Source organism: Protopterus annectens, chromosome 4.part1 (genome assembly GCF_019279795.1).
Source record: "Protopterus annectens isolate FY-2018-M chromosome 4.part1, PAN1.0, whole genome shotgun sequence".
NCBI classification, from domain to species: Eukaryota; Metazoa; Chordata; order Ceratodontiformes; family Protopteridae; genus Protopterus; species Protopterus annectens.
The window spans coordinates 499494455-499520859 of record NC_056734.1 but is presented as its reverse complement, the minus strand read 5'-3'; the positions used below and the strand labels follow the sequence as shown (position 1 = coordinate 499520859).

At 41.8% G+C, this 26405-nt stretch overlaps 1 protein-coding gene across 3 annotated transcripts in view; it reads left to right on the top strand.

Moving 5' to 3' along the window:
• The window catches only part of ATP11B (ATPase phospholipid transporting 11B (putative)), a 2792721-nt gene that overhangs the window by 101969 nt on the left and 2664347 nt on the right, over positions 1–26405 (top strand). For all 3 annotated transcript variants that reach the window (XM_044070307.1, XM_044070308.1, XM_044070309.1), the window contains exon 3: positions 20551–20640. In XM_044070307.1, coding sequence (XP_043926242.1) covers positions 20551–20640 — 90 coding nt within the window. The remainder of the gene's footprint in view (positions 1–20550; positions 20641–26405) is intronic.

Sequence of the window (26405 nt, the reverse complement as noted above, 5' to 3'; positions counted from 1 at the left end):
GTGGTTGTGGGTAGGTCATTGATAAAAACTGAGAAGAGAAGTGGTCCTAGTATGGAGCCTTGGGAACTCCTGGTGTGATGGACGAGTGGATAGTGTATTTTGCCATAATGCTGCTTGTTGTCTGTCAGACAGATAAGATTGGAACCGTTTAATTGCACAGTTATTTAGTGACAGTTTCTTCAGGGTATGGATAAGTAGTTGGTGGTTGACCATATCAAAGGCCTTAAAGAGATCTAGGAAGAGAGCTGAAGTAAGTTTGTTATTGTTTTGGTTGAGGTTAATGGCGTTGGAGAAGGATAGGAGGGCTGAGGTGGTGCTATGGTTTGGCCTAAAGCCATGCTGAGAGTTGGCCAGTAGTTTATTCTGGGTGAGATAGTGCATTAATTGGTTATGGACACATTTTTCCATTATTTTGGCCAGTGGTGATAGTATGGCTATTGGTCTGTAGTTTGAGAGGACTAAAGAGTTCCCCCTTTATGGAGAGGAATAACGTGGGAAACCTTCCAGATAGGGGGGATGGTGGCAACAAGGTTCGGTTCGTAATAATAGAAATAGGGTATGCAGTGGCTTCTGACGCTTTCTGTAGATATTCTGGTGGGAGGAGATCAGCTGCTAGGGTATTGGGTTTTAGTTTGTTAGAGATCTGATGGTTGATGTAGATACAGGCTGGAAGTTAAAGGAGAGTGGGGGTAGTGGTCGAGGAGGAATCCTGATTTGGGCCACTGGGAGCCAGTTGGCTACCTAGTGATTGGATGGTCTTAGTGAAGAAACTGTTAAAGACATTTGCAGTTTCTTCTGGAGATTTTAGGTTACAAGCTAATGGGGTGGGAGTGGTGGATTGTCCGGGGTGAAGCAGTTTGTTTACTCCTGCCCAAAACTTTTGAGGTTTGGTCTGATGTTTTTGTTGAAGGTGTAGATAGAAGTTTTTTTGTCTAACAATATGGCTTTCTTAGTATCATTCCTTAGCTGCCGGAATTTAATATGGTCAAGTGGGTCTTTTGAGGTACGACATTTGTCCCATGCTTTATTTCTTGCTATGATTTGGTTTTGGTTACTTTTGAGAGCCTGGGGGCAGTTTTAGTTTTGGCTCTAAGGGTACGGACAGGAGCATGGAAATCTAGAATGGTAAAGAATTTAAACTTTAAAATAGGCTACAGCATCATCCAATGGAAGATCTCTTAGGGTGGCCCCCCAATTGCATGCTTTGAGTTAGTTCTGAAAATTAGTGGTGTTGAAGTTCTTGTTATTTCTCATAGATTTATAGAGAATTTGGTGGTGGTTATCTACTTTATTCTTGATGTTGTAAGTGGTCACTTGTATCATCTGGGAGGGTACTGGTGTTGCACAGGTCTGAGTGATTGTGATAAGAATCCAGTCCAGGATACTACCTTTGTTGTAGGGTTTATTTATTCTGGTGGGTGAGGATATGAGTTGTGTATAGCCATGAAGATTTAAATGGGTTGTGGGAGATTCAGAGGAACAGTTGTTCCAGTCAGTATTAAAGTCCCCTAACACCATAGTTTCATGGGGGTACATGTTGGATAGCCATTGAAGGAAGTCCTCTAGGGTATTTGTATTATTGCCTGGGGGGATATAAACGCAGGCAAGGAATATAGATTTAATTTTGTTAAGCTGTAGTCTGATAATGAGAGTTTCAGCATTATTGAACAAGGGAGGTTGTTGTGGGGCTAATGTGACATCTAGTGTATTTTTAAAGAGTACTGCTACTCCCCCACCTTTCTTAGACTTGCAGTCTAGTCTGAGTATGTTGTACCCTGGTGGGATAACTTCATTGTCTTTAGTTCCTGGTTTTAGCCAGGTTTATGTGAGACATAGCACATCTGGTGAGTAGGCTGCTAAGAGGGCATGGAGATTATGGACCTTGTTGTTTATGCTCCTGATATTTAGGTGACAGGTCAGGAGAGAGTTAGGGGTCCATGTAGTTGGCCAAATGTTAGAAGGGGTAATGGGCTGGGAGCCAGAGCTTGTGGGAGGGGTAGGACCAGGGTTTGGGTGGATGTACCCATCCCTTATCAGACTTTATTGTACAGTAATTAATTATTAGTTTCAGGGCTTTGCTAATTATTTTATGATAATATCTGGTTTTGGGGGAGATGGACCATAGTCTGGTTACTTGGTAGTTGTTATAGGTAGGTTCATAGGTAGGTACTAGGCTATCTGCCCAAGGGCATTTACAAGCCTAGCCAGAGTGTGTCGGCTTTCGCCGCCCCATTGATTAATTAACTGATCCTCTGTCAAGCAGAGCCAATGAAGTGATCCCAGGGGTGTATTTTCTGTTACCCATCCACTCGTCAAGGTTTCTCTTGAAGAGTGTTAGTGAGGGGCTCTGCCTGATGTAATTTGGAATTTTGTTCCAAAGCATAGGGAGCCTCTGTGACAGGAATCTATTCCTCCAGCATGGTCTATTTATTGCTGAGGCAATTTTTAGCTCACTAGAGCGCGTGGCTCGCAGTGACTTAGATTTCTTTAGGTGGAGTGTGTCCTTCAGTTCTGAGTTGGACACGGCTTTGTAAGTCAGGCAGAGATCACCTCTGAGTAAGCGATATACCACGGAGTACAGCCGATGTTTTTTCAGTTGGGCTGCATAGGACATATGTTTGAGACTAGTAATCCTCTTGATGAGGTACTTTTGTGGTCTTTCTAGCTGTTGGAAAGTGTCTTGTGAGGTACATCCTAAATGGGGAATTGTACTCTATGATGGGTCTAATGAGTGACTAGTAGAGGGGCACTATAACCTCTTTATTTCACTATGCGAACCCTTTAGTAATTAGATGGGCCACATAGAAGGATTTCCTAACTACTTTGGTAATATGATTGTCAAAGGAGAGATTACTATCTACCTGGGTCCCCAGATCTCTTATTACCCCTTTTGTATTAAGGGGGCTGCCACCTATGTGGTAATTTGTGGGTGTTTTGTTTTTCCCAAACAGGATGACTATGCATTTTTTGGCATTTAGCTTGAGGCCATGACTTTGATACCAGGTGTCCATCTCAGTAAGGCCCTTTTGGAGGATGTCAGTGTCAGCCGAAGAGTCAATTATGGCTCCCAGTTTGTGGTCGTCGGCGAACTTGGTTAGCCATAGTCCTCCTGTGTTTGCCTGTACTTCTGAGAAGTATATGCCGAACAGTAGGGGACCCAGGACCGAGCCTTGTGGGACACCACTTGTTTCTTGTTTAGAGTCAGACCTGGAGCCCACTATTATTACCGTGTGAATTCTGTCTGTACGCCAGTTGGCAACCCATCTCATGATGTAGGGGTTTATGTTCAGGCTGGTGAGTTTTTCTGTAATACCCGAGTGGGGAATGGTGTCGAAAGCCTTGGCGAGGTCAAGGTAGGCTGTCTGAACCACCTTTCCGTCATCTATGGCCTTGGTGACTGTCTTGAAGAAGCCAACCAGGTTTAGTAGGCATGATCTGCCCTTAACAAGGCTGAACTGGGTCGAGTCAAGTGTTTAGAGGTTCCCAATGTCTTTGTTAATGAGTTCCACGATGATGCGCTCCATAGCCGTGCAGACCAGGCTAGTCAGGCTTATGGGGCGATAGTTACCAGGGTCAATTGTGGCCCCTTCTTTGTGGAGAGGAATAACCATTGCTGTGCACCATTCTATGGGCATGTAGCCTGTGGAGAAACTAAGGTTGAACAGGGTGTTTAGGTGGGGGGTTAGTTCATTCTGTAGTTTGTGCAAGACGCAGCCTGAGACACCATCTGGTCCCATTGACGCTATATTTTTGGCTTTTGAAAGGGCTGTTTTCATCTGTGAGTCTGTGATTTTTGGGACACTACACTTTTTTCCGGTATTGTTGTGGGCCCTTTTGGAGATGAGAGGGAGGTGAAGTTTGCACTGAATCCGTCTGCCAGGATGTTGGCAATATCAGTAGGTTCAAAATATTTTATGCTATTTTGCACTAGTTCAGTGCATATCTGTGAGTTGACACTTAAATTCTTAACATAGCTAAAGAAGGCTTTGTGGTTATCTTTCGAATCCTTGCTTTGGATGATTTCATGAGGGACCTCAGTTTCTTACTGATACTGATCAGGAATGTCTTTCCTTCTTGGGATTTGCTTTTTTTCTGAACTAGTTTCCTCCTTCTATTGTATAGCCTGTTTATTGCAGGGGTCCACCAAACTGGTTTCCTTCTCTTAGAGGAGTGAGTCTTGGTTTTGCTAGGGATGGCATGATCCATGCATCCTTGTACGTGCTCAGAGTGCATTTGTAAAGGTTTCTGCATCTTGGGCAGCATTTTCCTTTAGTGTGGGGGCTGTGAAACTTACCACCTCTGTCTTGGGTAAGGTGAAGTTTGCTTTAGAAATGTTTTTTACTGTGGTTTCCTTAGTTGGGGGTGGTGGTGGGGTGTGGACATCCAGAGTGATTAGTTTTGGTCTGGTCTAACCAGTGACTGGTTGACTTCAGTGTGGAACACCTGTCGCCCATGTTGGTGATGACCAGGTCCAACATGTTTTCACCTCTGGTAGGGGAGTTTATTAGCTGATCCAGGGCATTTGTTGATGAATTCCATGAAGCACTGGGCCTGGGAATTTGTACTCTAGTAGTTTTCCCAGTGAATGGTAGGGTAATTGAAATTGTCCAATATCAGGGTGTTTGGTAGGACCTTCATGCTTTCCAGTGTCTCCAGAAAGGTGGAGTGGTGGTACTGGGTCATGGAGGGTGATCTGTAGCAGGCCACAATTTTCATTGCAGATTTGCCCGATGTTAGTTGCATATGGATGATCTCAAAGGTATTATGCTGTGCCACTACCCTGGAGGTGTAGGTATCCTTGATGAATATGGATACACTCCCTCCTTTTGTGTTTTGGTCCATGTTCTGTGGCCGAAACGTGTGGTATGAGTTGTAACCTGGTAGTGCTGGGGGTGCTCTCTGGAGCCTTGAACCAGGTTTCAGTTACTGCACAGATGTCGACATTCTCCATACTGAGGAGTGCTTTGAGCGCGTGCATTTTGAGATTTAAACTCCTGGCATTGAGTTGCATAACCCTCAGTTTTTTGTTAATTGTGCTGTTTACGGAGGTGGGTTTGACTTTTGAGCCTTGCCTAAAAAAGGTACTATGGGGGCAGCAAGAGCCTTGGCCAGTGTTTGAAAGCCTAGGGGTGACAGGTGCAAGCCGTCTCTTGCGAAGCAATGTGGCTGGTCGAGCATGTGGTCCCAGGCTGACAGACACTGGATCCCCTTTGAATGACACCAGAAGCTTAGCCAGTTGTTGAAATTGATCATTTTTTTTTCTTTATACTGAGGTATCATTCTTGGTGAGGGCAAGATGCTACTCGGGGTCAGGTTCATACCAGCCTGGGCTACATGATCAGAGAGCTCTTCCATGTCTCTTTTCATGTGGTCCAGGGAGGTACATCTCCGGTCATTCACACCAACATGAACAATGACAGAGTCATATTTGTACTTGTTCTGGAGTGACCTGAGTGCTTGTGTTATGTGGCAGATTCTGGCTCCTGACAGGCAGCTAACAGTAACCTTCTGCTTGTCCAGCCTAGTTAGTGGGACGTCAGTGTGCCTGACTAGAGTCACCTTTACTAGTGTGTTGGGTATGTTATTTCACCTTAAGGGCTGTGATTGTGCTGCACACTGATTTTGTGTTTTATATGTTGGCTGGTTTGTGACGGGAAGTGCATGTTGTTTATGTGCCTGCTTTGAAGGTCTCTGATGCTATTGCAGGTTTTTATTTTGAGCCTCAGAGTATGATTTTGTGTATTTGTATTTTTTGCCAGTGCTGTTTTAGTAGGTCTTTGTGCGGCTGGAGTTGTGGTGCAAGTGTTAACCTCCTCCTCTTGACTGGCTGTTCCAGTCTTGGGTGGAGATGACTTAGCTTCCAGTTCGGCTGTATAATTGCATCTCTCGCATATGTTGGCGTTTTGTGGTAGGAGGAGAGGGCTGTCTGTGTACGAGGCAGTTATAACTGCCTCAGGATACCCAAATTCACCAGTTGGACTGGAGAGTGCACCTGAAGTTGCCCTTTGGTCATGCCTTAATAGTAGGGTGAGCTGCTTAGTCGCTTGGTTGGTGAGGGGTGAATAAAGAGCCTTGCCCTGCTGTGCAATCAGTGTCAGGGTATATTAGTCCTTGCTATTAGGTCTGAGCAAGTGCTGGGCTGTAAGATGCTTTTTGAGTGCTTAGGTTAAGAGTTAGACTAGTTTCAAGGGAAAAACTGAAGAGGAGACTTAGTGGAGCCGGGAATAATTTAACCATAGCTAACCGGCACTGCCCGGTAAGCAAAACCGTGCAAATGCGATTTTTATAGTAGGGAAATGAAAGAGAGAAATTAGCCCAAAATGGCCAATAAACTACTAACTTCTGGGCTGGAACCACTCCTGCAGGGACAGATAGGTTGCTCAAAGCTCCCCTCTCTCACAGGTGAACAGAGAAACTTCCTTCTATCCAAGTAAGGTATGGGCACCTCAGAAAGTAGTATCACAGCCGTGAATTCAGCACTAGCATGAAAACTGGACAATACTAGCTTAGAAAGGCGGGAAACAAGGAATTTTTTTTTTTTGAAAAGATAAGGCAAAAACAGTAAAAAAATACACTTAAAAGCTTTAAACGACTACAAACTATCAGAAAAGGCTATCGCACTTTAGTGTATAGCCTACAACAGTTAAATTATTTAAACAAAAAACAACTTTTTTAAAAGTGCAGACAGTCAAATAAGTACAATATGTGAAAAAACAAGCTTTTAAATCACAATAAACGCTGGAAAATCTGCATTTAGGCAGAAAACCGTTAAGTACAGCAAGAAAGTGTAGAAAAGTGATACTTAATCACTCCAAAGTCTCTCTCCTAAGCTAGAGGGCTTGTATCAGTGTAAGGCTTTCTAGTGCTACCCAGTAGGTTAGTTACAGGAAAGATTGGAAACCAGCACAGACGTGGTCTTTTAAACCAGAAAGTTGAGAGACTGACAAACTGTCCAAATGGTCAGTAAATTACAATTTCTAGGCCAAGAACCTCTCCTCTCATGGTAGACAGGCTACATAGTGCTTATCACTCCCACTGATAGGCTAGAAGGCTTTCCTCCAACACAGAAAGGCTTGCGGGGCTCAGAAGCTTACCAACAGTCCAGGATACAGCAACTCTGTATCTGGACTAGGTTAGTTACAGGAAAGGTGGGAAACCAGCGCAAGTGCGGAGAGTGGAAAAGTCAGGTTTGTAGAGAGCTATGAGTTGATCTGTTTTATTTAAAGTAGGAGTAGTGCTGGTTTGGGATAAGGGGTGGGGAAAGCCAAGGTAGGGCCGATTTTCATAGGTGGTGAGGAGATATGGAGTGAGCATTATTGGAATTAGTAACATTGTTGGTCTCATTTTGATAGTTAACATAATAGCACTTGGCTAAGGATTGTGGATTAGGAATACAGAAGGATTAGTGGCAGGAAGGGGTGGTGTTTGGAAGTATGGGCTATCTGTGATGGGGTGTGGAAGAGGGCTGTGATTAAAAACACAGATCAGTTATGCGTTTCCTTTGCACATTATAAACTGGGCTAATTTGGTTACAAAGGTAACGCTAGCTAGATGGCTGACGAATCACATCTCTTTTATCTATAACAAATTGAATCTCCCCTTACCAAAGATAAACAGAGCTTCTATGGATGATATATGGTCAAATCTTCATACCTTTATCACTCATTACAAAGTAGATTTGGTCTCCAGGGGAAGAGCAGCTTTTGGCTCAACATTACTCAGGAATAGATGAGGAATAGCCTTCCTTAGCGCCCACCCGGGAATTTAGGTAGCTGGGAACTCTGTCCCATTAGTTGAGGAAGGCATGAAAATGGATGACACAGATGGAATGTTATGGTAAGTACATAATTTCTTTTTTAGTTGTTCTCTGTTCAAGTCTCCTGATTATGCAGCTTTGAACTTTCTATTTTAGGAGGTGGTTTTCTGATGTCATATCTTGTCTTTTCATACATGTAGGAGCTTCAGCCCTTGTTTGTAGAAAACCATGTCTGAGCTTTCATGAGGACTGGTTGTTCCTTAGGATCAGCTCACATCTTGTGCCAAAAGGGGCACTTGTAATGTCCTGAAGCTAGTCTCTGTCTGTTTTCTTTTGGGGAGCAAAAGTCAATGGAGAAAGTCCTTCCTGCCCTAGACATGTATTGCTATCACAGCAAGAGGTTCGCTGCTTTGATTCTTGGGTAGGGTGACTTCTGTGCTGAGCTGAGTCTGCATTTCCTCCTTGTTTTTACATGGGTTTTCACCGGGTTCCTTGGTTTCCTCCCACACTCCAAATGTGTAGTAGGTGGATTGAACACACTAAATTGTCTGTAGGTGTGTGTCTCTTTAAGAACAGCCATGATGGGGCTAGTCACTCGGCAGTGTGAACTTTGGCTCTAGATGATGGTCACTGTTGATGTGACACCCTGACCCCATGTGCAAAAAAAAAAAAAAAAGGGCAAAGGGGGGTAATTATTGTAGTAAGTTTGTGCTCAAGTTTCAAAAAATGAAGCTGCTCATTTCTTGGCTTCGGAGTGGGTAGGAGAGTTGGCAGCTGTTAGACTATAGGATTGCTCATTGCTTTGGCTTTTTCCATCAGGTTGCTCACTACTCACTGGAAATGCTGCTGTTTAAAAGCCACCATGACAGAGATGTAGCTGCTTGCAGTGCTTTCATTGAAAACGTATCCATTTCAGATATTTGTGCAATAGGTGCTTTATTTGCACCTTCACTAAGCATCGTTGCTTGGACAATGACTTCAGGAGTCAGTGTCGTTTGGCACTTCATTGTTGCAGGATTCACCCCTATGAGTTTTTAACTATATGGCTCTTCTCCAGTCTCCAGACTGGAGAACTCCCTACTTTAAAGCAACAATGTTAACCGCTTCATTTACTCCTGTTTAATAGACTTTCAATAGCTATCTTGAGAAACCCATTTCTTAGTTGTAGTCCCTGTAACCAGAAGGTTTGTGAAGTGCAGGCTAAAAGTTAATCATACATAAGTTTTTGATAAAGCTAATCTGTCCAGTTGCCTGCCTCCTTTCCTAAACAAGAGACCGTGGATGAAATTATTTCGTACTGTGGGTATGCATTGATATCTGAGGTACTGTGTTAAAAGATTAAAGAGCCAAGACATTCTTATCAGGTGTTTGTGTCATTATTGAAAGGAAAACATGTTTGTCCAGTTACCAAACAGACTAATTTCAAGTGGTTGGCTAGATGCATTATATCTTGACATGAAATGTACAGCAAACCTGTTACTTGTGGTAATAATTTGAAATGCCTGAACCTGCTATAGTGAATTACAAAACACTGACTGAATGGCTGAAAATATGGACTAATGTATATGAAGTCTTAGATGACCATTTTTCAGAATATTTTCTTGTCTCGGAGATATGGCAATCTCGAAGTTAGTGTATATAAGTTAAGTGGTGTGCTGGGCTTACCCCATGCAACAAAGATGTTTAAAGTAGAAGAACAGTGTTCAGATTTACTCTTCTCTTGCAGTTTCAATCTTTTTTTTTTTTTTTTTTTTTTTTTTTGTTGAGTGCTGACATTTTAATGGGGAGCCTTTAATGAGGTTTGATTTGGTATACCACAGTAACGGCTACTGCTGATATTGGCCTTCTGTAAAAATGTGTTCGCTAAAAGCATCAGTGAAGACTTCCATTCACAAGTTTTTGAGCATTAGAAATTGGATTTCCATACTTGAAAGTTATCAGGATCTGTTTCGGTGGTCTTGCAAAGCATGCATTAAACCATTGGGAATAACTTCACAATACTTTCCTGATTGCCATTTGTTATTGATGGTTAAAATGAAATGCTTGTACTTCAGCTTCCATAGTCACGATTAGTCATATCTGCGACTTGCATTTTCCATTAGTAATGTTAATAAGGGTGGATGAAGCTGGTGTCAGCTTAAATCCTGCCTAGCTATTTCTGAAGAGACGTACCAGCCCCCATCATATAGCATTAATGGAAAATTAAGTCTGCAGATAAGGTTTTAGTGGTGTGTAATGTAAATTTGAAAACTGCGGTGGTGGTGCTGCAGTAGCGTTGTCACCTCACAGTAAGACGTTGTCCTGTTCGATTCTCAGCTAGAGCGTCTTCTGTGTGGAGACATGCATGAATGGGTGTAGCTTCTTTGAAGGTTGTGCGTCAGGGCTGGCAACTCTGCACGTAAAAATCTACTGCCAGTCATTAGCGGACCGGAGTTCCGCTGTGGTGACCCCTAACCAGGAAAAGCCAAAAGACACAAAACAACTCTTTTTAGGGGGTAGGAATAGGTACTGTAAGATGTCAACTGTCCACCTTTTGCTCACTGAGTGTAGTGTGTACACAGTGTGACAGTGTCATATTCATATCAATTGATTATTGCTACAGTTATTGCTAAATGGTGAACATTGTACCGTAGCTGCAGATGTCTGAATAATGGGGTCATTGCTACAGGACAGGTTTCCTACCTCAATCCACTGGTCCTGAGAATATTAAGAGTATGGTAGTGTTTTTGGTAGCAGTATGGCAGACACAGACTTGTGGAATTTTGTGTGTGGTGTTTTACTACAGATTTTGTCTGTCAGTGTTTGATGTGCTTTGTTTCCTTCCTTGGTCTTTTTAGTTGGAGATGTATTATAACATTTGGTAAACCTGTGCAACTTATTACATTGCTCTGCTTTTATGTAGGTTTCTAGGATCCTTTATCCTTTCCAGAGAACATTTTCATGTACTTGGCTCTGTTTGCTGCTTTATGGGTACAGAAAAAGAAGAGAGTAGGATGTTTGCTACACTGTTGGTATTATTCGATTCTTCTGAACGGCCATGAGTTGAGACTATATCTACATTACTTTAGATATGCCTGACTGTTGAAAGAGATCATGTTGTGAGAGAGATGTCTATAATTAGCTGATGTCCTTCAAGGATGCATCTGCAGTCCTAACAAATGGGTTGTCCTGTCGTCAGGCAGCCCTTCGGTCGGCCGGATTCCAAAGTCTGGGTCTGGCCTCGGCTGATGTCGCACTTCACCCGATGTCATAGCTGCAGTTCTTCGGGTATAAAGGTATCAGCCGACGCCATTTTCCTCAGTCTTTCTTGCCGCGTGGCGCCCGAAGCAGAAGCTGTTCGCAAGTGCCGGTCGGTCAGAACCAGAGATTACTACTACCGAAGACTTCTAAAAAGCTAAGTACCCCGTTGGGGACTCTTTCTTGCCTCAGCCGATGTCAGAAAAAGTGAATAACTGTTTAACTTGTGGGAAACAAATACCTCATAAAGATTTCCACTCTTATTGCCTACCTTGTTTAGGCCCAGACCACGACGTAGCAGCTTGTCTAGCCTGTGCTTCTTTCAACCGATGGACGCTTAGACGTCGGTCGGAATTTGCTGATGAGTTTTTCGGCTCCGCTTTTGCTTACAATATGCCGTCGGAAACTCTGACTTCGCAATTAACTAAAAAACGCAAGGAAAAGGACCGACACTCGCGGTCCGTGGTTTCGGCCGAAACCGCGGTTAAGTCAACCGCGAGTGTCTCGGTTTCGGCTGAAACCAAGTCCACGGTTCTTCCTTCGGCCGAAAGCTTGCCTCCTACCGAGGCCTCATCCAGCATGGCTGAATCTGCTACTGAAATCCCACCTTCTCTTGCAGGTTCACAGGATTTATCTGATACTATACCTTTAGATATATCTACTCCTGCACGTGGAGCTGCTAGGCCCCCTGCATCCATGTCGATTAAGGCTTTTGCCAGGGCTAAAGCAGCAAAATCTACCAAAACTGTGCCTGCTAAGACCCCCTCTCACAGGCCTAGCTCTAGTTCTCAAATGCTTAGTCTAGCAGAGTATCTCATTTCTTTGATCCGGGGATCCCAACCTCACCCTGACAGGGCCTCTCACCCACCTCCAGAGAAGAGGCCTAGAACAGAGCCCCTGAGCCAGTTTCTTCAGATTACTCCTCTGATGATTCAGATAATACAAACCCTCCAGAGGGCCCTTATTCTCCTTATGAGGACTCTGATGCAGAAGACTCCATTCCTTCTGCCTCTCCGCCTGAGGAATTTTCTTTTGGGGAAACCTTGCATGCTATGAGGGAACAATTTCAATGGCAGGGCCAGGATTTTTCAGACTCTAGGAAAAGGCTTAGGACCTTTTTGCATTTGCCACAGCATAGGCCTTTAGCCATTCCTCCAGTACTTACTGTTGTGGATGATGCATTTAATGATGCTTGTACTGCTCCTGATTCTCTTCCTCCGGCCCCTGCTAAGCCCGACAGGTACTACAGGGTTCGGACACACATTATCTTTGTATAAGGCTCCTTTTGCAGATCCTGAAACTATCTCCCAGGGACCCAAGGCTGTAGCAGCTACCTCTGCCAAAAACCCCCTCCCTTCTGAAAGGGAATCTAGGGCCTTAGAGAGATGGGGTAAAAAGTTTACACTTCTGCTACTCTTTCGGCTAGGGCCTTAAACTGTCAATTCCACATGATTCAGTATCAGGAATTTATGTTAGATCAGTTAACTAAAAAACTGTCCTCGTCTGAACCATTAGACAAAAAATCTGTTCAGGAAATGGTACATAACATTCAGCAGGTCAGTAATCATTCCTTAAAATGCGGCTATGATGCACTGGAGGCTTCCTTTAGATCAGCTATGACTGGTACAGTGATCAGAAGACATGCATGGTTAAAAGAGCAGTCCTTACCAGACCATGTTAAATCAAAGCTCCTAGATGCTCCCATGGATAAGCTCAATTTGTTTGGCTCCCCTGCACAGCAGGTGCTGAAGAAGGTGGAAGAGAAAGCAAAATCTGTCCAGACAGTCAAGGATTTCTTACAGGTCCAGCCTCCAAGTAGGAACTGGCCTTCCAAGAATTGGTCCTTTCCAGACACCTCCAGAGCTCAGAGAGGCAGGAATATGCGCCCAAGAGGCAGGGGTCAATCCAGAGGTGCCTACAGGGGACGTCAGTGGCAGCCTAACAACCAGCGAAGTACTGCCACAGATCCAGCCACCACCACTTCCACAGGACAATCACAGTGACTTGGCTCTGAGACCGCCTACCAGGGAACAACTAGAAGCACCCTTAGGCGGAAAGCTAGCCTTATTTTCAGTAAACTGACATCACATCACAGGAGACAAATGGATTTTACAGACAATAGACCAAGGTTACAGGTTTTACTTCCATACTCTACCAAGGAAGAGAGGAATGCCAAACCTACCTCCAAATCAGAAGACAAAAGCTCTAGAACAAATACACCACTTACTAAGGATGAGAGCTATAGAAAGGGTACCGTCTATGGAACAAGGGCAAGGATTTTACTCCAGACTTTTCCTGGTGCCAGAAAAGAAAACCAATGGAGACCTATTCTCGACCTGTCCGCTCTAAACACATACCTCATTGTTCCAAAATTCAAAATGCTGACCCTACAGCAGCTTCTTCCCATGCTGGGCAAGGAGTCTTGGCTGGTAACTCTAGATCTCAAGGAGGCATACCTGCACGTCCCCATACGACCAAATTGCGGAAGATACCTCAGATTTCTTGCAGGATCAGAGCATTATCAATTCTCAGCATTGCCCTTTGGCTTATCTACTGCGCCCAGAGTATTCACGAAATGCCTGGCATCAGTAATTGCTCATTGCAGGCTTCAGGGAATTCAAATTTACCCTTACCAGGACGACTGCCTGTTACAAGCGGACAACAAAAACAAATTAGCAAAAGATTTGAAAAAGGTCATTCATCTACTGCAAGCCCTAGGATACACAGTCAATATAAAAAAGTCAAGGCTGATACCATCCCAAAGGATAACTTTCTTGGGTGCAGAGCTGGACACAGCAAATCAAATGGCATCCCTCACAGCAGAAAAACAGAAGCACCTTCCTCTCTATTTCATGGCATTAACAAAGCAGAACCAGCTAACAGCAAGGAAGGTCCTGCAAGCCCTGGGTTACATGGCATCCTGCATAATATTGATTCCACATGCCAGACTACATATGAGAAAGTTACAATGGTACCTAAGGAATTTATGGTCTCAGCACAAGCACAGCCTAGAAACCCAAATTCCAATAATTCCATGCCTGAAGCAAGAATTCCAATGGTGGGCTCAGGCCTGTCAATCGAACAAAGGGCTGCCCTTCCACAGCACTCAACCAAGCCAGACTATCACAACGGACGCCTCAGACCTCGGTTGGGGGGCACACATGCTGGACAAGTGCATACAAGGCTTATGGACTCAAGACCAGCTGAACCTACACATAAATCAAAAGGAGATGCTGGCAGTAAAACTGGCAATTCAGACATTCAGACCATTTCTTCGACAGGGTCAATTGCTGATAAGGACGGACAACACCACAGTTATGTGGTACATCAACAAACAGGGAGGCACACATTCATACTCTCTATGCCGGATGGCAATGGACCTCTGGAATGTGGCCCTGAGCTTCAACATTCAGTTACAAGCAATATTTGTACCAGGAAAAGAAAATATACTAGCAGACATCCTAAGCAGAACTACCACGGATGCCCACGAATGGATGCTGCATCCAGACATCTTCAAATCCATTACAGGGGAATGGGGACTACCAGAAATAGACTTATTCGCATCCCCACACAACCACCAATTGAAAAATTCTGCACAAGGACATTCCACCCACTTGCTTGGAAGGTGGACTCTATCTTTCAGTTGGAAAAACCTGACAGCATATGCATTCCCACCTCTTCCTTTGATGCACAAGGTGCTATTGAAGATCAAAGAAGACCGTCCAAGGATCATCCTGATAGCTCCAGACTGGCCGAGGCAGCATTGGTACCCATTACTGAGGAGCATGTCTCGGGAACAAATATGGCCTCTGCCCCTAGTTCCCTTAATGTTAACACAGAACAACTTCAAAACCCTGCATCCAAACCTAAAAACACTGCAGCTGGCTGCCTGGAACATTGCATAAGACAAAATAACCCAGATTTATCTCAAAGGGTTAAAGACATTATCTTGGAGGCTCGCAGACCCTCAACAAGGAAAACTTATTCAGCAAAATGGAAAAGATATCTCATTTGGAGTGCAGCAAAAGGAAAAAATGTGTCACTGGTAAACATAGCTAACATCCTGGAATACTTGGCAGAGCTTTTCCACAATGGCCTGTCCTATTCTTCCATTAAGATTCATGCATCAGCTATTTCAGCAGAATACAACATGGACCCTCCAGTCTTCTCACATCCTCTACTCAGGCAGTTTCTGAGAGGAATTAAAAATGTAAAACCACCAAGGAAGCCACCATTGCCCGCATGGGACTTGAACTTTGTGCTAGAAAAGTTGACACTCCCTCCTTTCGAGCCAGCAGCAACAGCAGAATTACAGTACTTATCATGGAAAACTGCTTTCCTGCTTGCAATCACTTCAGCAAGAAGGGTTTCTGAACTACAGGCATTAATGGCAGTACAGCCCTTCCTTATCTTCCATCAAGATGGAGTCCATGAGAACTAATCCTACTTTTATGCCAAAGGTGGTCTCCAGGGTATCTTTAAACCAAGCTATCCACCTGCCTACATTCTTCCCCAACCCACAGAACAGGGGAGAAAGACTATTACATACCTTGGATGTACATAGACAATTGCGCTACTACCTGGACAGGACCAAGAGCAATAGAAAAACTGACCAGCTACTGGTAGCATATGCAACAGGAATGGAAGGAAAAGCAATTTCAAAACGGACAATCTCTAAGTGGATAGGAAATTGCATTAGATTTTGTTACTCTTACCATGGAAAGACAACTCCAGAAAACATCAGACCTCACTCCACAAGGGCTACAGCCACTACAGCTTTTTTACGAGGAGTGGCTACCAAAGACATTTTAGAGGCTGCTACTTGGAGCTCCGTGCATACATTTGCCAAGCATTATAACCTACCCTTATACTCCAGATCCCGAGCAGGTTTTGCCACTGCTGTTTTGCAAGGGATCTTAACTACACCATAATCTTATTATTCCTCCTCCCCCAGTTTGGCTATGGTATTCTACCCATTTGTTAGGACTGCAGATGCATCCTTGAAGGACATAGTACAGTTTTGTACCTACCATAAATGTAGATGTCCGAGAGGTATGCATCTGCAGTCAGGATTACCCTCACACCTTCCCCTCTGTGGTACTCCTAGGGTATTTGCCCATCTTCTAGCTAGCTGGGGGAATCTATTATGGTGTATTTGTTTGTATATATGTATATACATGTTTATTTTTATTTGCTCTCTCTTATTTGGAAACTTTTACATTTATCCAAATTTAGCCTTCCTGGAGGGCACCTGGCATCTGGGGCAAGAAACACTGAGGAAAATGGCGTCGGCTGATACCTTTATACCCGAAGAACTGCAGCTATGACGTCGGGTGAAGTGCGACATCAGCCGAGGCCAGACCCAGACTTTGGAATCCGGCCGACCGAAGGGCTGCCTGACGACAGGACAACCCATTTGTTAGGACTGCAGATGCATACCTCTCGGACATCTACATTTATGGTAGGTACAAAACTGTACTTTTTCCATTCATATGATAAATTCTTGAAGCAGTGATTGTGATTCAGGCATCAGCTTTTACAGTGTGCAGACGTACACTACATTTTCTTTGGGGAGGTTCACTATAGACAAAGTATTTTTCTATTTGCCTACTGATCTCCTTTTGAATGGCAATATTTGGTCTTGTGCCTACCTTATAAGGCACATATATAGCGTGAGATATTGTTTCATACAAGCATTATCGTGTCTGTTTCAGTCCTTACTTTCTTACTGCCTCATAACGGTCATCATGTGGATTACTATAGCAGTTAGTATTCATGATGTGGGAATTATGTAAAGGCAGATTTCTGCCTGGATGGTTAGCCTGGCTCCCAGAGGTTTACAGAAGGTGGGCTGGCTACTTCTTGACAAAGGAGTACATGCATACTTCCTGGGTCAAAAGGGTAGGTACTTCATCTTGAGTTTTTTTTTTAGCTAAGCACATTTTCATTGATAAAGTTCAAATTGCTGTGTCTGGTCTTTGCTGCACAGCTTCTTACTACAGAACTATTTGAAAATTAACTCTGTTGGGGAAATCTTTTATGCCATTTACTGCTTTGCTTTTTCTACATTTATGAATAATTTATTAAGTAATCTTTTTTATTTTTATTTTTTGAGATGTCTTCTACAGGCCTTTGCAACTGCAGGCATCGGATTCCATAAGAGAATTTGCATTCTGGGTTCCTTTTTTGCTTAGGAGGATGTTGTGTCATATTAGGCTGCTGTATATTTGCACTTTTCATTCTGAAAACCCATAAAAGTTGTGAAGCATCTCTCCATGCCTGGGTAGTGCAGAAAAAGCTAGAGATCCTCTTGCAGGCTTTAGAACTGGAACAGTCATCCAGGGCCATGAGAAAGTCCTTGGATGTCCTCCCATAAAACCTCATAGAAAGAAACAAAGGGTGAGAGAATCTAAAAGACGTATGATCGTGGAGTGGAAAGACTCTACCATTACATTTGGGTAAGCCTGATGATGCCATTACTGGTGAGTCAGTTTCATAGTCTGTCTCTTTTGCCTGTCGTTTCCTGCCCCTTTGGATGTGACATTTTAGCAGCTTTTTAGCATGTCTTTCTGGTTTTTGCATCTCACTGTAGGTGCACAGGATGCAGAGGCCACTTCACTAAAGTGACTAATATTGACATCAGCATGGAACTAATGGCTTCAGCTACCAATTCTTACAATGCATGCTGCTCATTCTGGGGACAGATGTGGTGAGGACTGCTACTGTTCCAAAAAGACTCCATTGACTCACTCAACAGCTCCCTTTCTATGGATGCTCAAATATATGAGCAGCATGCAGCCACTGTAGCACAAACCTCACCAACACCAATGAGTCCATTGCTTTTAGAACTTGCTGTCACCATGCCGGATTTAAAGAAAATAGCTAAAGAGCTTTTCAGTGTGGCACAACTTGTAGTAGACCCCCACCTAACCTAGAACTTCAGGCAGTCGGTCCATAAAAGGAAAGGAGACCCTCCCTGCTTAAAGTATTAGTCTTGGAAGATGAGAACAATTTAGCAAGCACTTCCCAAATATTGTATCCACTCACATATATAGCTCCGATTTGATGTAGAAAACTTTTTGTCTGTGTCACCTTCAACAATTCTTTGGCAGACACTGCTTTAGATTCCCTTGATGCTGCTAGTAGCTACAAGTTAGCTGCATGCCTCTGTATCCTCCAAATGAGACCGAGAGAGACTGACCAACTACAGGTCTACATTTGCCTTTAGGGCTAGCAATGGCCAGAGTTACATAGTGAAATACTGAGAAGTGATCCTGGAGAAAGTCGCAGAAATACCATCTGAGATAAAAAAAAAAAAAAAAAAAAAAAAAAAAAAAATTGACCCTAAAGTGTCCAATTTCCAGGTTGGTCCATACTATACAGAAGATGAGCAGACATACAAAATGTAGGTATGGCATTGCTGATGTAGCTACAGGACCCATAAGTAGAAGACATGCTTGGTTGCAAATTGAGCCTTTCCAGAGGATGACAAAGGAGGAATTACTTAAAGCATTCTTTGACAATAACCTCCTCTTGGTCTTCAAAAATGGGACATTTTCAAAAACTAGAAGGAAATTGAAAGACAGTGGGAACTGTTAACAACTTTTCTCATCCATTCATTCCCAGGTGCATCAGACATTATCTGCCCAAACAGTGGCTGTTGTACTGATGGCCAGACCAGGATTCAGTGAGACAGGTTAGAAGAGACCATTTGCATGAAAACAGAAGCTGCAGTGAATGAAAAGGACAAACCTGGCAGTAGTTCCACAGGGCCCTCCAGGCAGTACTGACTCTGCCATGAATATCCTCCTACACCCTCCTCTTTCCTTAACTTAGCTAACTCCTACCCCCCCCCCCCTCCTCCTGGGAGGCCGACTGACTGTGGGCAGGGAAAATTGCAGTACAATAACCTTGCATGCTAGAGTATTAGACACTCTCTCCCTTTTAAAGAATGAAATTCAAGACCTTCTCTGCTTTCCTTTCGATGCCTGCAAGCCCAGTCGATCAGGTATAGTTGGCCTTAGCTCCTGTGCATCTATCTCCTGGCTCTGGGAACTATAGGTAAAGTTTCCCTGAAGGAGGAAGAGGAGATGTTTTATTCCAGATTTTTCATTGTCCCCAGAAGAGATTGGCTGTTAGGACCTATTCTAAACTTCTCATAGTTAAACCTGTTCTTAAAGGTACCAGAAATCAAACTGCACACCCTGCAGTCCCACATTCCCTTATTGATGTGTAGTACATTTGTGGCCACCCTTGGCTTCAAAGATTCCTGTTGGTGTATTTGTTGTATGTGGCAAGCACAGACTATTTCTCAGGTTAAGGGCAGTGCCTTCCAGTTACCCCCTTGACCTTTGGGATGTCTAATGTTCGTAATGTGATAGCCAGGGTCTTTCTACCACCAGAAAAGGTAACCTTCCTAGGGCATTTCCTTGTGCATCAGTCTTGGAGTATGACAATGACAGCAGGGGAGTTTCTTGGAGCTCTGTGTTTTATGGTATCCATTATGCTTATTGTGTGCCCCTGGCAAAACTCCATGTGCAAAAAAAAAAAAAAAAAAAATCCATTGGTAGCTAAAAAAAAAAAAAAAAAAAAAAAAAAACATTTGAATAAATGAGAGTTGAAGGTCATAATGTGCAGATAGCCTTTCAGAGTGTTTCAGTGTTTCACGGGGACTGAGCAAGTCTGAGAACTGATCCTTCATTCATACCAAGTGTGGTCTCTGATTTCCCTTAACCAGCTACTAGTGTTCTTAAGCCGTAAGCCAACGATGAGAAGATTTTCCACGTGTTAGATGCGCGCAGGCAGCTTGGATATTACATAGATAGAAGCAGACACTTTCTAGTTGTCTCTTTACTGACTACATTTGTAGCCTTGGTCAAATCTCCTGTAATTAGTGCGAGTTCTCCTTTGGATATCCCCTGAAAGTAGTCCATTCATCTGGTCAGGAAAACATACAACCCACACAATAATTAATTGGTTGGTTGGTTAACGCTTGCTTTAGTTTTGTGATTTTTGTTTATTATTTCAAAAAACGCTTTTCATTGAATGTTTGTTTTTCATTTAACTTAAACGTAGAATTCAGTATTCAAAATATGGCTTTAAATAAAGATGCAGTTTCATTTCTGTAGCCACCTTGGTGGACACTGGCATTTGTGGGTCATTTTTGTAAGAGGTGTCAATAAGAGGGAAGGAGCGTTAAAAAAAAAAAAAAAAAAAAAAAAAAAGGAAAATATTGTTTTACATGATCATTTTTAATTGTTTAATAAGATTGCATATGTATTTTATAACAAACATTTGAATGCTGCTGCTATAAGCTGTTCCTTTTTTTCCTGGCCATAATCTACCTAAAAGTAAAAAATCATCATCCAGACTTTTTGTATGTATGATGATTTTTGAATGGGTTTCAGATTGTGCAGTATTGGTTAACAAAGTGTGTCATGTATACAGATTTTAAAGTTAGTGCTAAACGTTCATAATCAACAAACTGGTCATTGTAATCTCACTAAATTTTTCAGAATAATAGTCACAGATAATTGCTGTCCTTTTTCTTTTTGTAGTACACTGTGTGGAATTTCGTTCCAAAGAATTTGTTTGAGCAGTTTAGGAGAATTGCCAATTTCTATTTCCTTATAATATTTCTTGTTCAGGTAAGACTGCATTTTACTCTTTTCTTAGCCACCCCGCTTTGATATTTTCATTTGCTCTGTTATATTTAGTTGTAATATTTATTTGCTGTAACTGTTTCTCTGGCAGTTTTGACAGTCATAGCTTTAGCATAGTGTTTGTTATTGAAGTCCTTGTGTGTGGCTGTGTGAGAAGTTGTAGCTGCCTAACTTGCAGAGAGGCAGAACTCTTTTACAGTGGGGTCCACTTTTCATAGTTATTTAATTATATATTTTATTAACCAGATAAAATGTACTAGACACAAATGTTTTTTGTCAGAAGCATTATAGTTGCAATGAATGAATTCTCAGCTGCATTGCATTAAGATAGCAAGCATTAATACATTCCCAAGCATGATTGTGACTGCATTTGTTGCTTGACTTACCACTGACCTATCGTTTGTGCACTTCAGCCTCCAGATCATTTGTTTGCTGTTGGCAAAAGAGAAGGAAATATGTGCACCCCTGTTTGATAAACAATTTCCGTCGATGAAAATAGTTTATGAAGCTGCTTGAATTGTAACTGAGACATGTAGAGATATGTAGTGTTATGGGTGTGTGTGTGTGTGTGTGTGTATATATATATCTATCTATATCTATATATATATATATATATATATATATATATATATATATATATATATATATATATATATATATCTATATATATATATATCTATATATATATATATATATATCTATATATATATATATATATATATATATCTATATATATATATATATATATATATCTATCTATATATATATATATATATATATATATCTATATATATATATATATATATATATATATATATATATATATATATATATATATATATATATCTATCTATCTATATATACACGGGTTCACTTTGGAATCTCGAAATACCGAAATGTCGAATTTCACTATCTCAAGACCAAATTGTTGAATCCGCAGTTGTGTGAAACTGCAGAATATTGAACCCGCGGTACTGATGGTGCGTTGGGTAAGTGTTATGTTTAAGGGTTTTGGGGAGGGTTTGTGTGTTTGTGAGTGTGTTGGGGAGTTTTAGGTGTGGGTTAGGGTAGATAGGTAAGAGTGTGAGTGTGTCCGTGTTGAGAGTGGTGGTGTTTGTATGTATGTGATGTGTGTTAGTGCAAGGGGGTGTAGAATATGTAGTCGTGGGTTTTCTGTCTTTCGGTGTTTAGTGCGGCCTTGGAGTTAGTATGTATAAGTAGCAGGGTGTGGGCTATTCAGGGGGGCTTGCCCTCCCTGCTTATAGGTAGGATAGGTGTGTGTTTTGTTGTGTTTGTGTGTTTTGCTTTGTTGTAGTGTCGAGAGGTAGCTGTATTTGTGTTTGCATGTGTGGTGTAGTGTTTTGTTGACGTTCGCTGTTTTGTTTTTCGGGTTTGTGAGTTTTCAGCTTTATAGTCTAGAGATACTGAAATTCGATATTTCAGTATTTCGGGATTATAAAGTGAATCCGTATACATGTGTGTGTGTGTGTGTGTGTGTGTGTGTGTGTGTATATATATGTATATATGTATATATATAGATATATATTTATATCCACACACACACGTGTGTGTATACATGTGTGTGTGTGTATACATATACATATGTATGTGTGTGTATACATATGTATGTGTGTGTATACATATGTATGTGTGTGTATACATATGTATGTGTGTGTATACATATACATATGTATGTGTGTGTGTATACATATACATATGTATGTGTGTGTGTATACATATGTATGTGTGTGTATACATATACATATGTATGTGTGTGTATACATATACATATGTATGTGTGTGTATACATATACATATGTATGTGTGTGTGTATACATATACATATGTATGTGTGTGTATACATATGTATACATATACATATGTATGTGTGTGTGTATACATATACATATGTATGTGTGTGTGTATACATATACATATGTATGTGTGTGTGTATACATATACATATGTATGTGTGTGTGTATACATATACATATGTATGTGTGTGTGTATACATATACATATTACACAAAGGAGGTAACTCCTTTGAATTCAACAACTACCGTCCTATTTTATCACCTTTATCAAAAATCTTAGAACGGGTCATACACACACAACTCATGGACTACATTCAAAAAAACAATTTGCTATCCAAAAACCAACATGGCTTTAGACCGTTTCATAGTACCAACACCGCACTAATAGCATTCACTAACAGCATTAGTCAGTACAGAAATAATGGCCAGCTAGTCTCCGCCATATTCTTAGACTTATGTAAAGCATTCTATATGATAGATCATGACAAACTTCTCCATACTCTATCCACCCTAACACTCAGTTTCTCCTCCTCCTCTGGTCCTAAAAAATGAAAACTATCTCGTCAGTCGCCAACAAAAAAATGGCAGAACCAGATATCCTCTCTACTATCCGTATCCCTAGGAGTCCCACAAGGCTCCATCCTAGGTCCAGTACTCCTCACTCTATTCACCAGTCAATTCTCATCCTCCATGCCAAAAGCCACAATAATTCAGTATGCAGATGACATCACAATCATATGTGCCGCCCCAGCACTCTAACACCTCCACTCCCAAACACAAGAATGCTTCTCACAAGCTGAAACCTGGCTTAGCAACCACTGGCTTATTCTTAACCCAGCTAAAGCCAAATTTCTCTTCACCTCTTATAGAGCCTTCACCTCTTATAGAGCCTTCCCCCATTCAGACAACTTCATTATCACCTCTAATAACAAAACTGTTATTACCCCAACTACCCACACCAAACTTTTAGGTATAGAAATAGACAATCACCTAAGATTCGACTTGCATATTGCTCAAACTGTAAAAAAAGTTAACAAAAAACCGGGGCTCCTTTATCGTAACAAGCAATTTCTCTCCAAGCAATCCAAAACCACAATAGCCAGGACACATCTACTATCCACCCTCCAGTATGCATCCCCAGTATTTACCAACCTCCATAAAACAGAACTATCCAAACTAGAAACCTATAATAAGATAGCTAAATTTGCAACTGAATCCGCATATAAGAACACACCACTGTGTATCTGTCAAGAAACTGAGCTGGTTGGAGTTCCCTCATCTATTTCATCTCAATCAATTGTCACTAGCACATAAGTTATACCATCACTCAGATAAGATTCCAGCCCTCCAAAACCTAATACACCCTCACACCACAGCAAGAACCTTGAGATCAAGCACCCTTAACCTCCTTGAAGTTACAAGACATAACAATGAGGCAGGTAAGTCTGTCTTTAGCTGCTACATTTCCAAACTCTGGAACTCCCTACCTGCCCAAATAACTCCACAACACAATTCAAAAAAACTACTAAAACCCACCTCAAAAACAACTGGCTATGCTCTTGTCTTACCCCTGGGTAAAGACTGAAATACTAACAATATCTACATTCATTGGCAGTGTTAAGTCCATGTTCTCACATTTAACTGTCTGCTTTTATAAGTTAAGAAAACATTATTTATTTTATTTTATTTATTTTACATTTGTTAACCGGGGGTGTCTGAGCCAAAAAGCCCTTTTTAGCAGAGGCCCGGGGAGAAAAGCTCCACAAAGAAAAATTACAGATACATTTAGTTAGACATGATCAGTACACACACAAATTACAAAAGACATGTTTTTACAGTGGTATGCGGCACATCAACAGTTACAGTGGAGAGAACAAACAAAAAAATATTAATTTAAAAATAAAGGTAATTAATAGATTTGTGGCGTACAGCTGAAATTTGGAACATGGGTAGAATACATACATAATACACAGGTACAGTACATACATTGCAGATTAGCCAGTGTTTGTGAGTAAGATAGAAAACTATTATCAAGTACTCTAATATATACCTTATCCACTTTCACTAGCCTGGGGAGCAATCATGGCACTGCCAACTTTGCTTGAGATGTTGCCTGATGAGGTGTTTAAAGGAGGCTTTGGATGATGTGTTTTGAATGCTAGTGGTGACAGAGTTCCATTTTTAAAATGGTGATACAGATTTTGGAGCTTGGTGAGGAGTGTGAGAAAGTATTGTGTTTTTTTAGAGTAGGAATGAGAGCATATGTGTTTAGTTCTAAATTGGTCCGTTATGTAGTTCTTGAATAACTGTGAGCAGATATTATTATAATGTGTGGTGTCTGTATACGAGAGTGCATAATGTAGTGTTGTGCTACTAAGTTTAGGGATATTGCTAGAGTGATAACTTGTGGTGTTGTAAAGAATTATGGGAAGACACACTAGACTTAGTTGTCTGATACTCATGGTTATAAAGTTTAAGTTGGTTCTAGGTGGGGAGTCTGAATAAGAATTGCAGGGTTGCACTATATGTGGATGGGGAAGTAATGTGGGTGATGTAAAAAATGCCTAGTGGGAATGAGAGTGATTGGGAGTATTTTGTGTGGAGCAAGTTGGTGTGGTATAATGTGATATGACTTGAGGAGCTGTGATTGGTGGAGGTGATGTGAGGGTGAGCTGTGGGTACGATTACTGTAAATGTAGAGGTAGTGGGGGCAGGAGGGAGTAGGGAGCAGGGCAGGGGAGCGGAGAGAGCCAGAGCATTAGCGAGGTCGAACGGAGCGGGGCAGAGCCCACCAAGACGAGAGAAAAAATAAGTATTACTTTACAAATCTGAACACTTTAAACAAATTCCTGAGGTCTAATGGCTTACCAGCAAGCAGAATGTAATTGCTGAAGAGCACTTGTGTCTTGGTGGGAGACTAGAAATTTAAAGATGACTCCATGCTCAGCAGGAGTCCAATATAGACTTAGTATTGAGGGAGGGAGATGGCAGAAGGGGTGTAAACCAAGTGGAATGCAAAATAACCAGAGAGGCAATCAATGGAAATCAGTGAAGGCCTCAGAGGGGGGTAAGTAATAATTCAAACTACCTGTGAAGTGAAGGAGAGAAGAGACAGCAAAGTTTATTAACGTTGGGAGTGTGTCTTCACATTGACTTGCTGATTAGTAGTCCATTTGTGCACAGATTAGAGTAGGGAGATACATTAGCAATGAAAGGGAATGTATAGAGATGCAAATAAACAGGTGGGCCCCCAAGTGATACAAACTAAGGCAGAAAGCACTGAGAGGGCTGCTTGATGGTTAATTTAGTCACAGGGATCTGAATTAAATGTATACTGTCTATTGGACAGTTAGGATTACTGTACTAGCTGGGGGGGACACAAGGCTGCAACAGTCAGTTTTATTAACATGCTGAGAACTACTAAGAAATACTGCTAATGTAATAGCTTTACTCTCATAAAACATACAAGTAGAATGCCTGGGTGGACTGACCCTGCTCTTGAGGTTCAAAATGTATATCCTTGTTTAGTTTGCAGTACTGATTCCTTCTTGTACTGTATGGGTGGAGTGGTAGCCACAGACTGCAGATTTGCTTGAGTGTGCTCCCGCTCTTGAGGCTCAAAATGTATATCCTTGTTTAGTTTGCAGTACTGATTCCTTCTTATACTGTATGGGTGGAGTGGTAGCCACAGACTGCAGATTTGCTTGAGGTGTGCTCAGCAAGCAGAATGTAATTGTTGAAGAGCACTTGTGTCCTGGTGGGAGACTAGAAATTTAAAGATAAAACTACATACAAACCTGCTAACTACTGTTATATCCTAGGTGTATAAGGCTGCAATATACTGCATGTGTTGAAATGTGTACAGAATGTATTATATTGTAAGATGAGTTTACTATCTGACAACTATCTAACTATGTTATATTCCTATTTTTTATG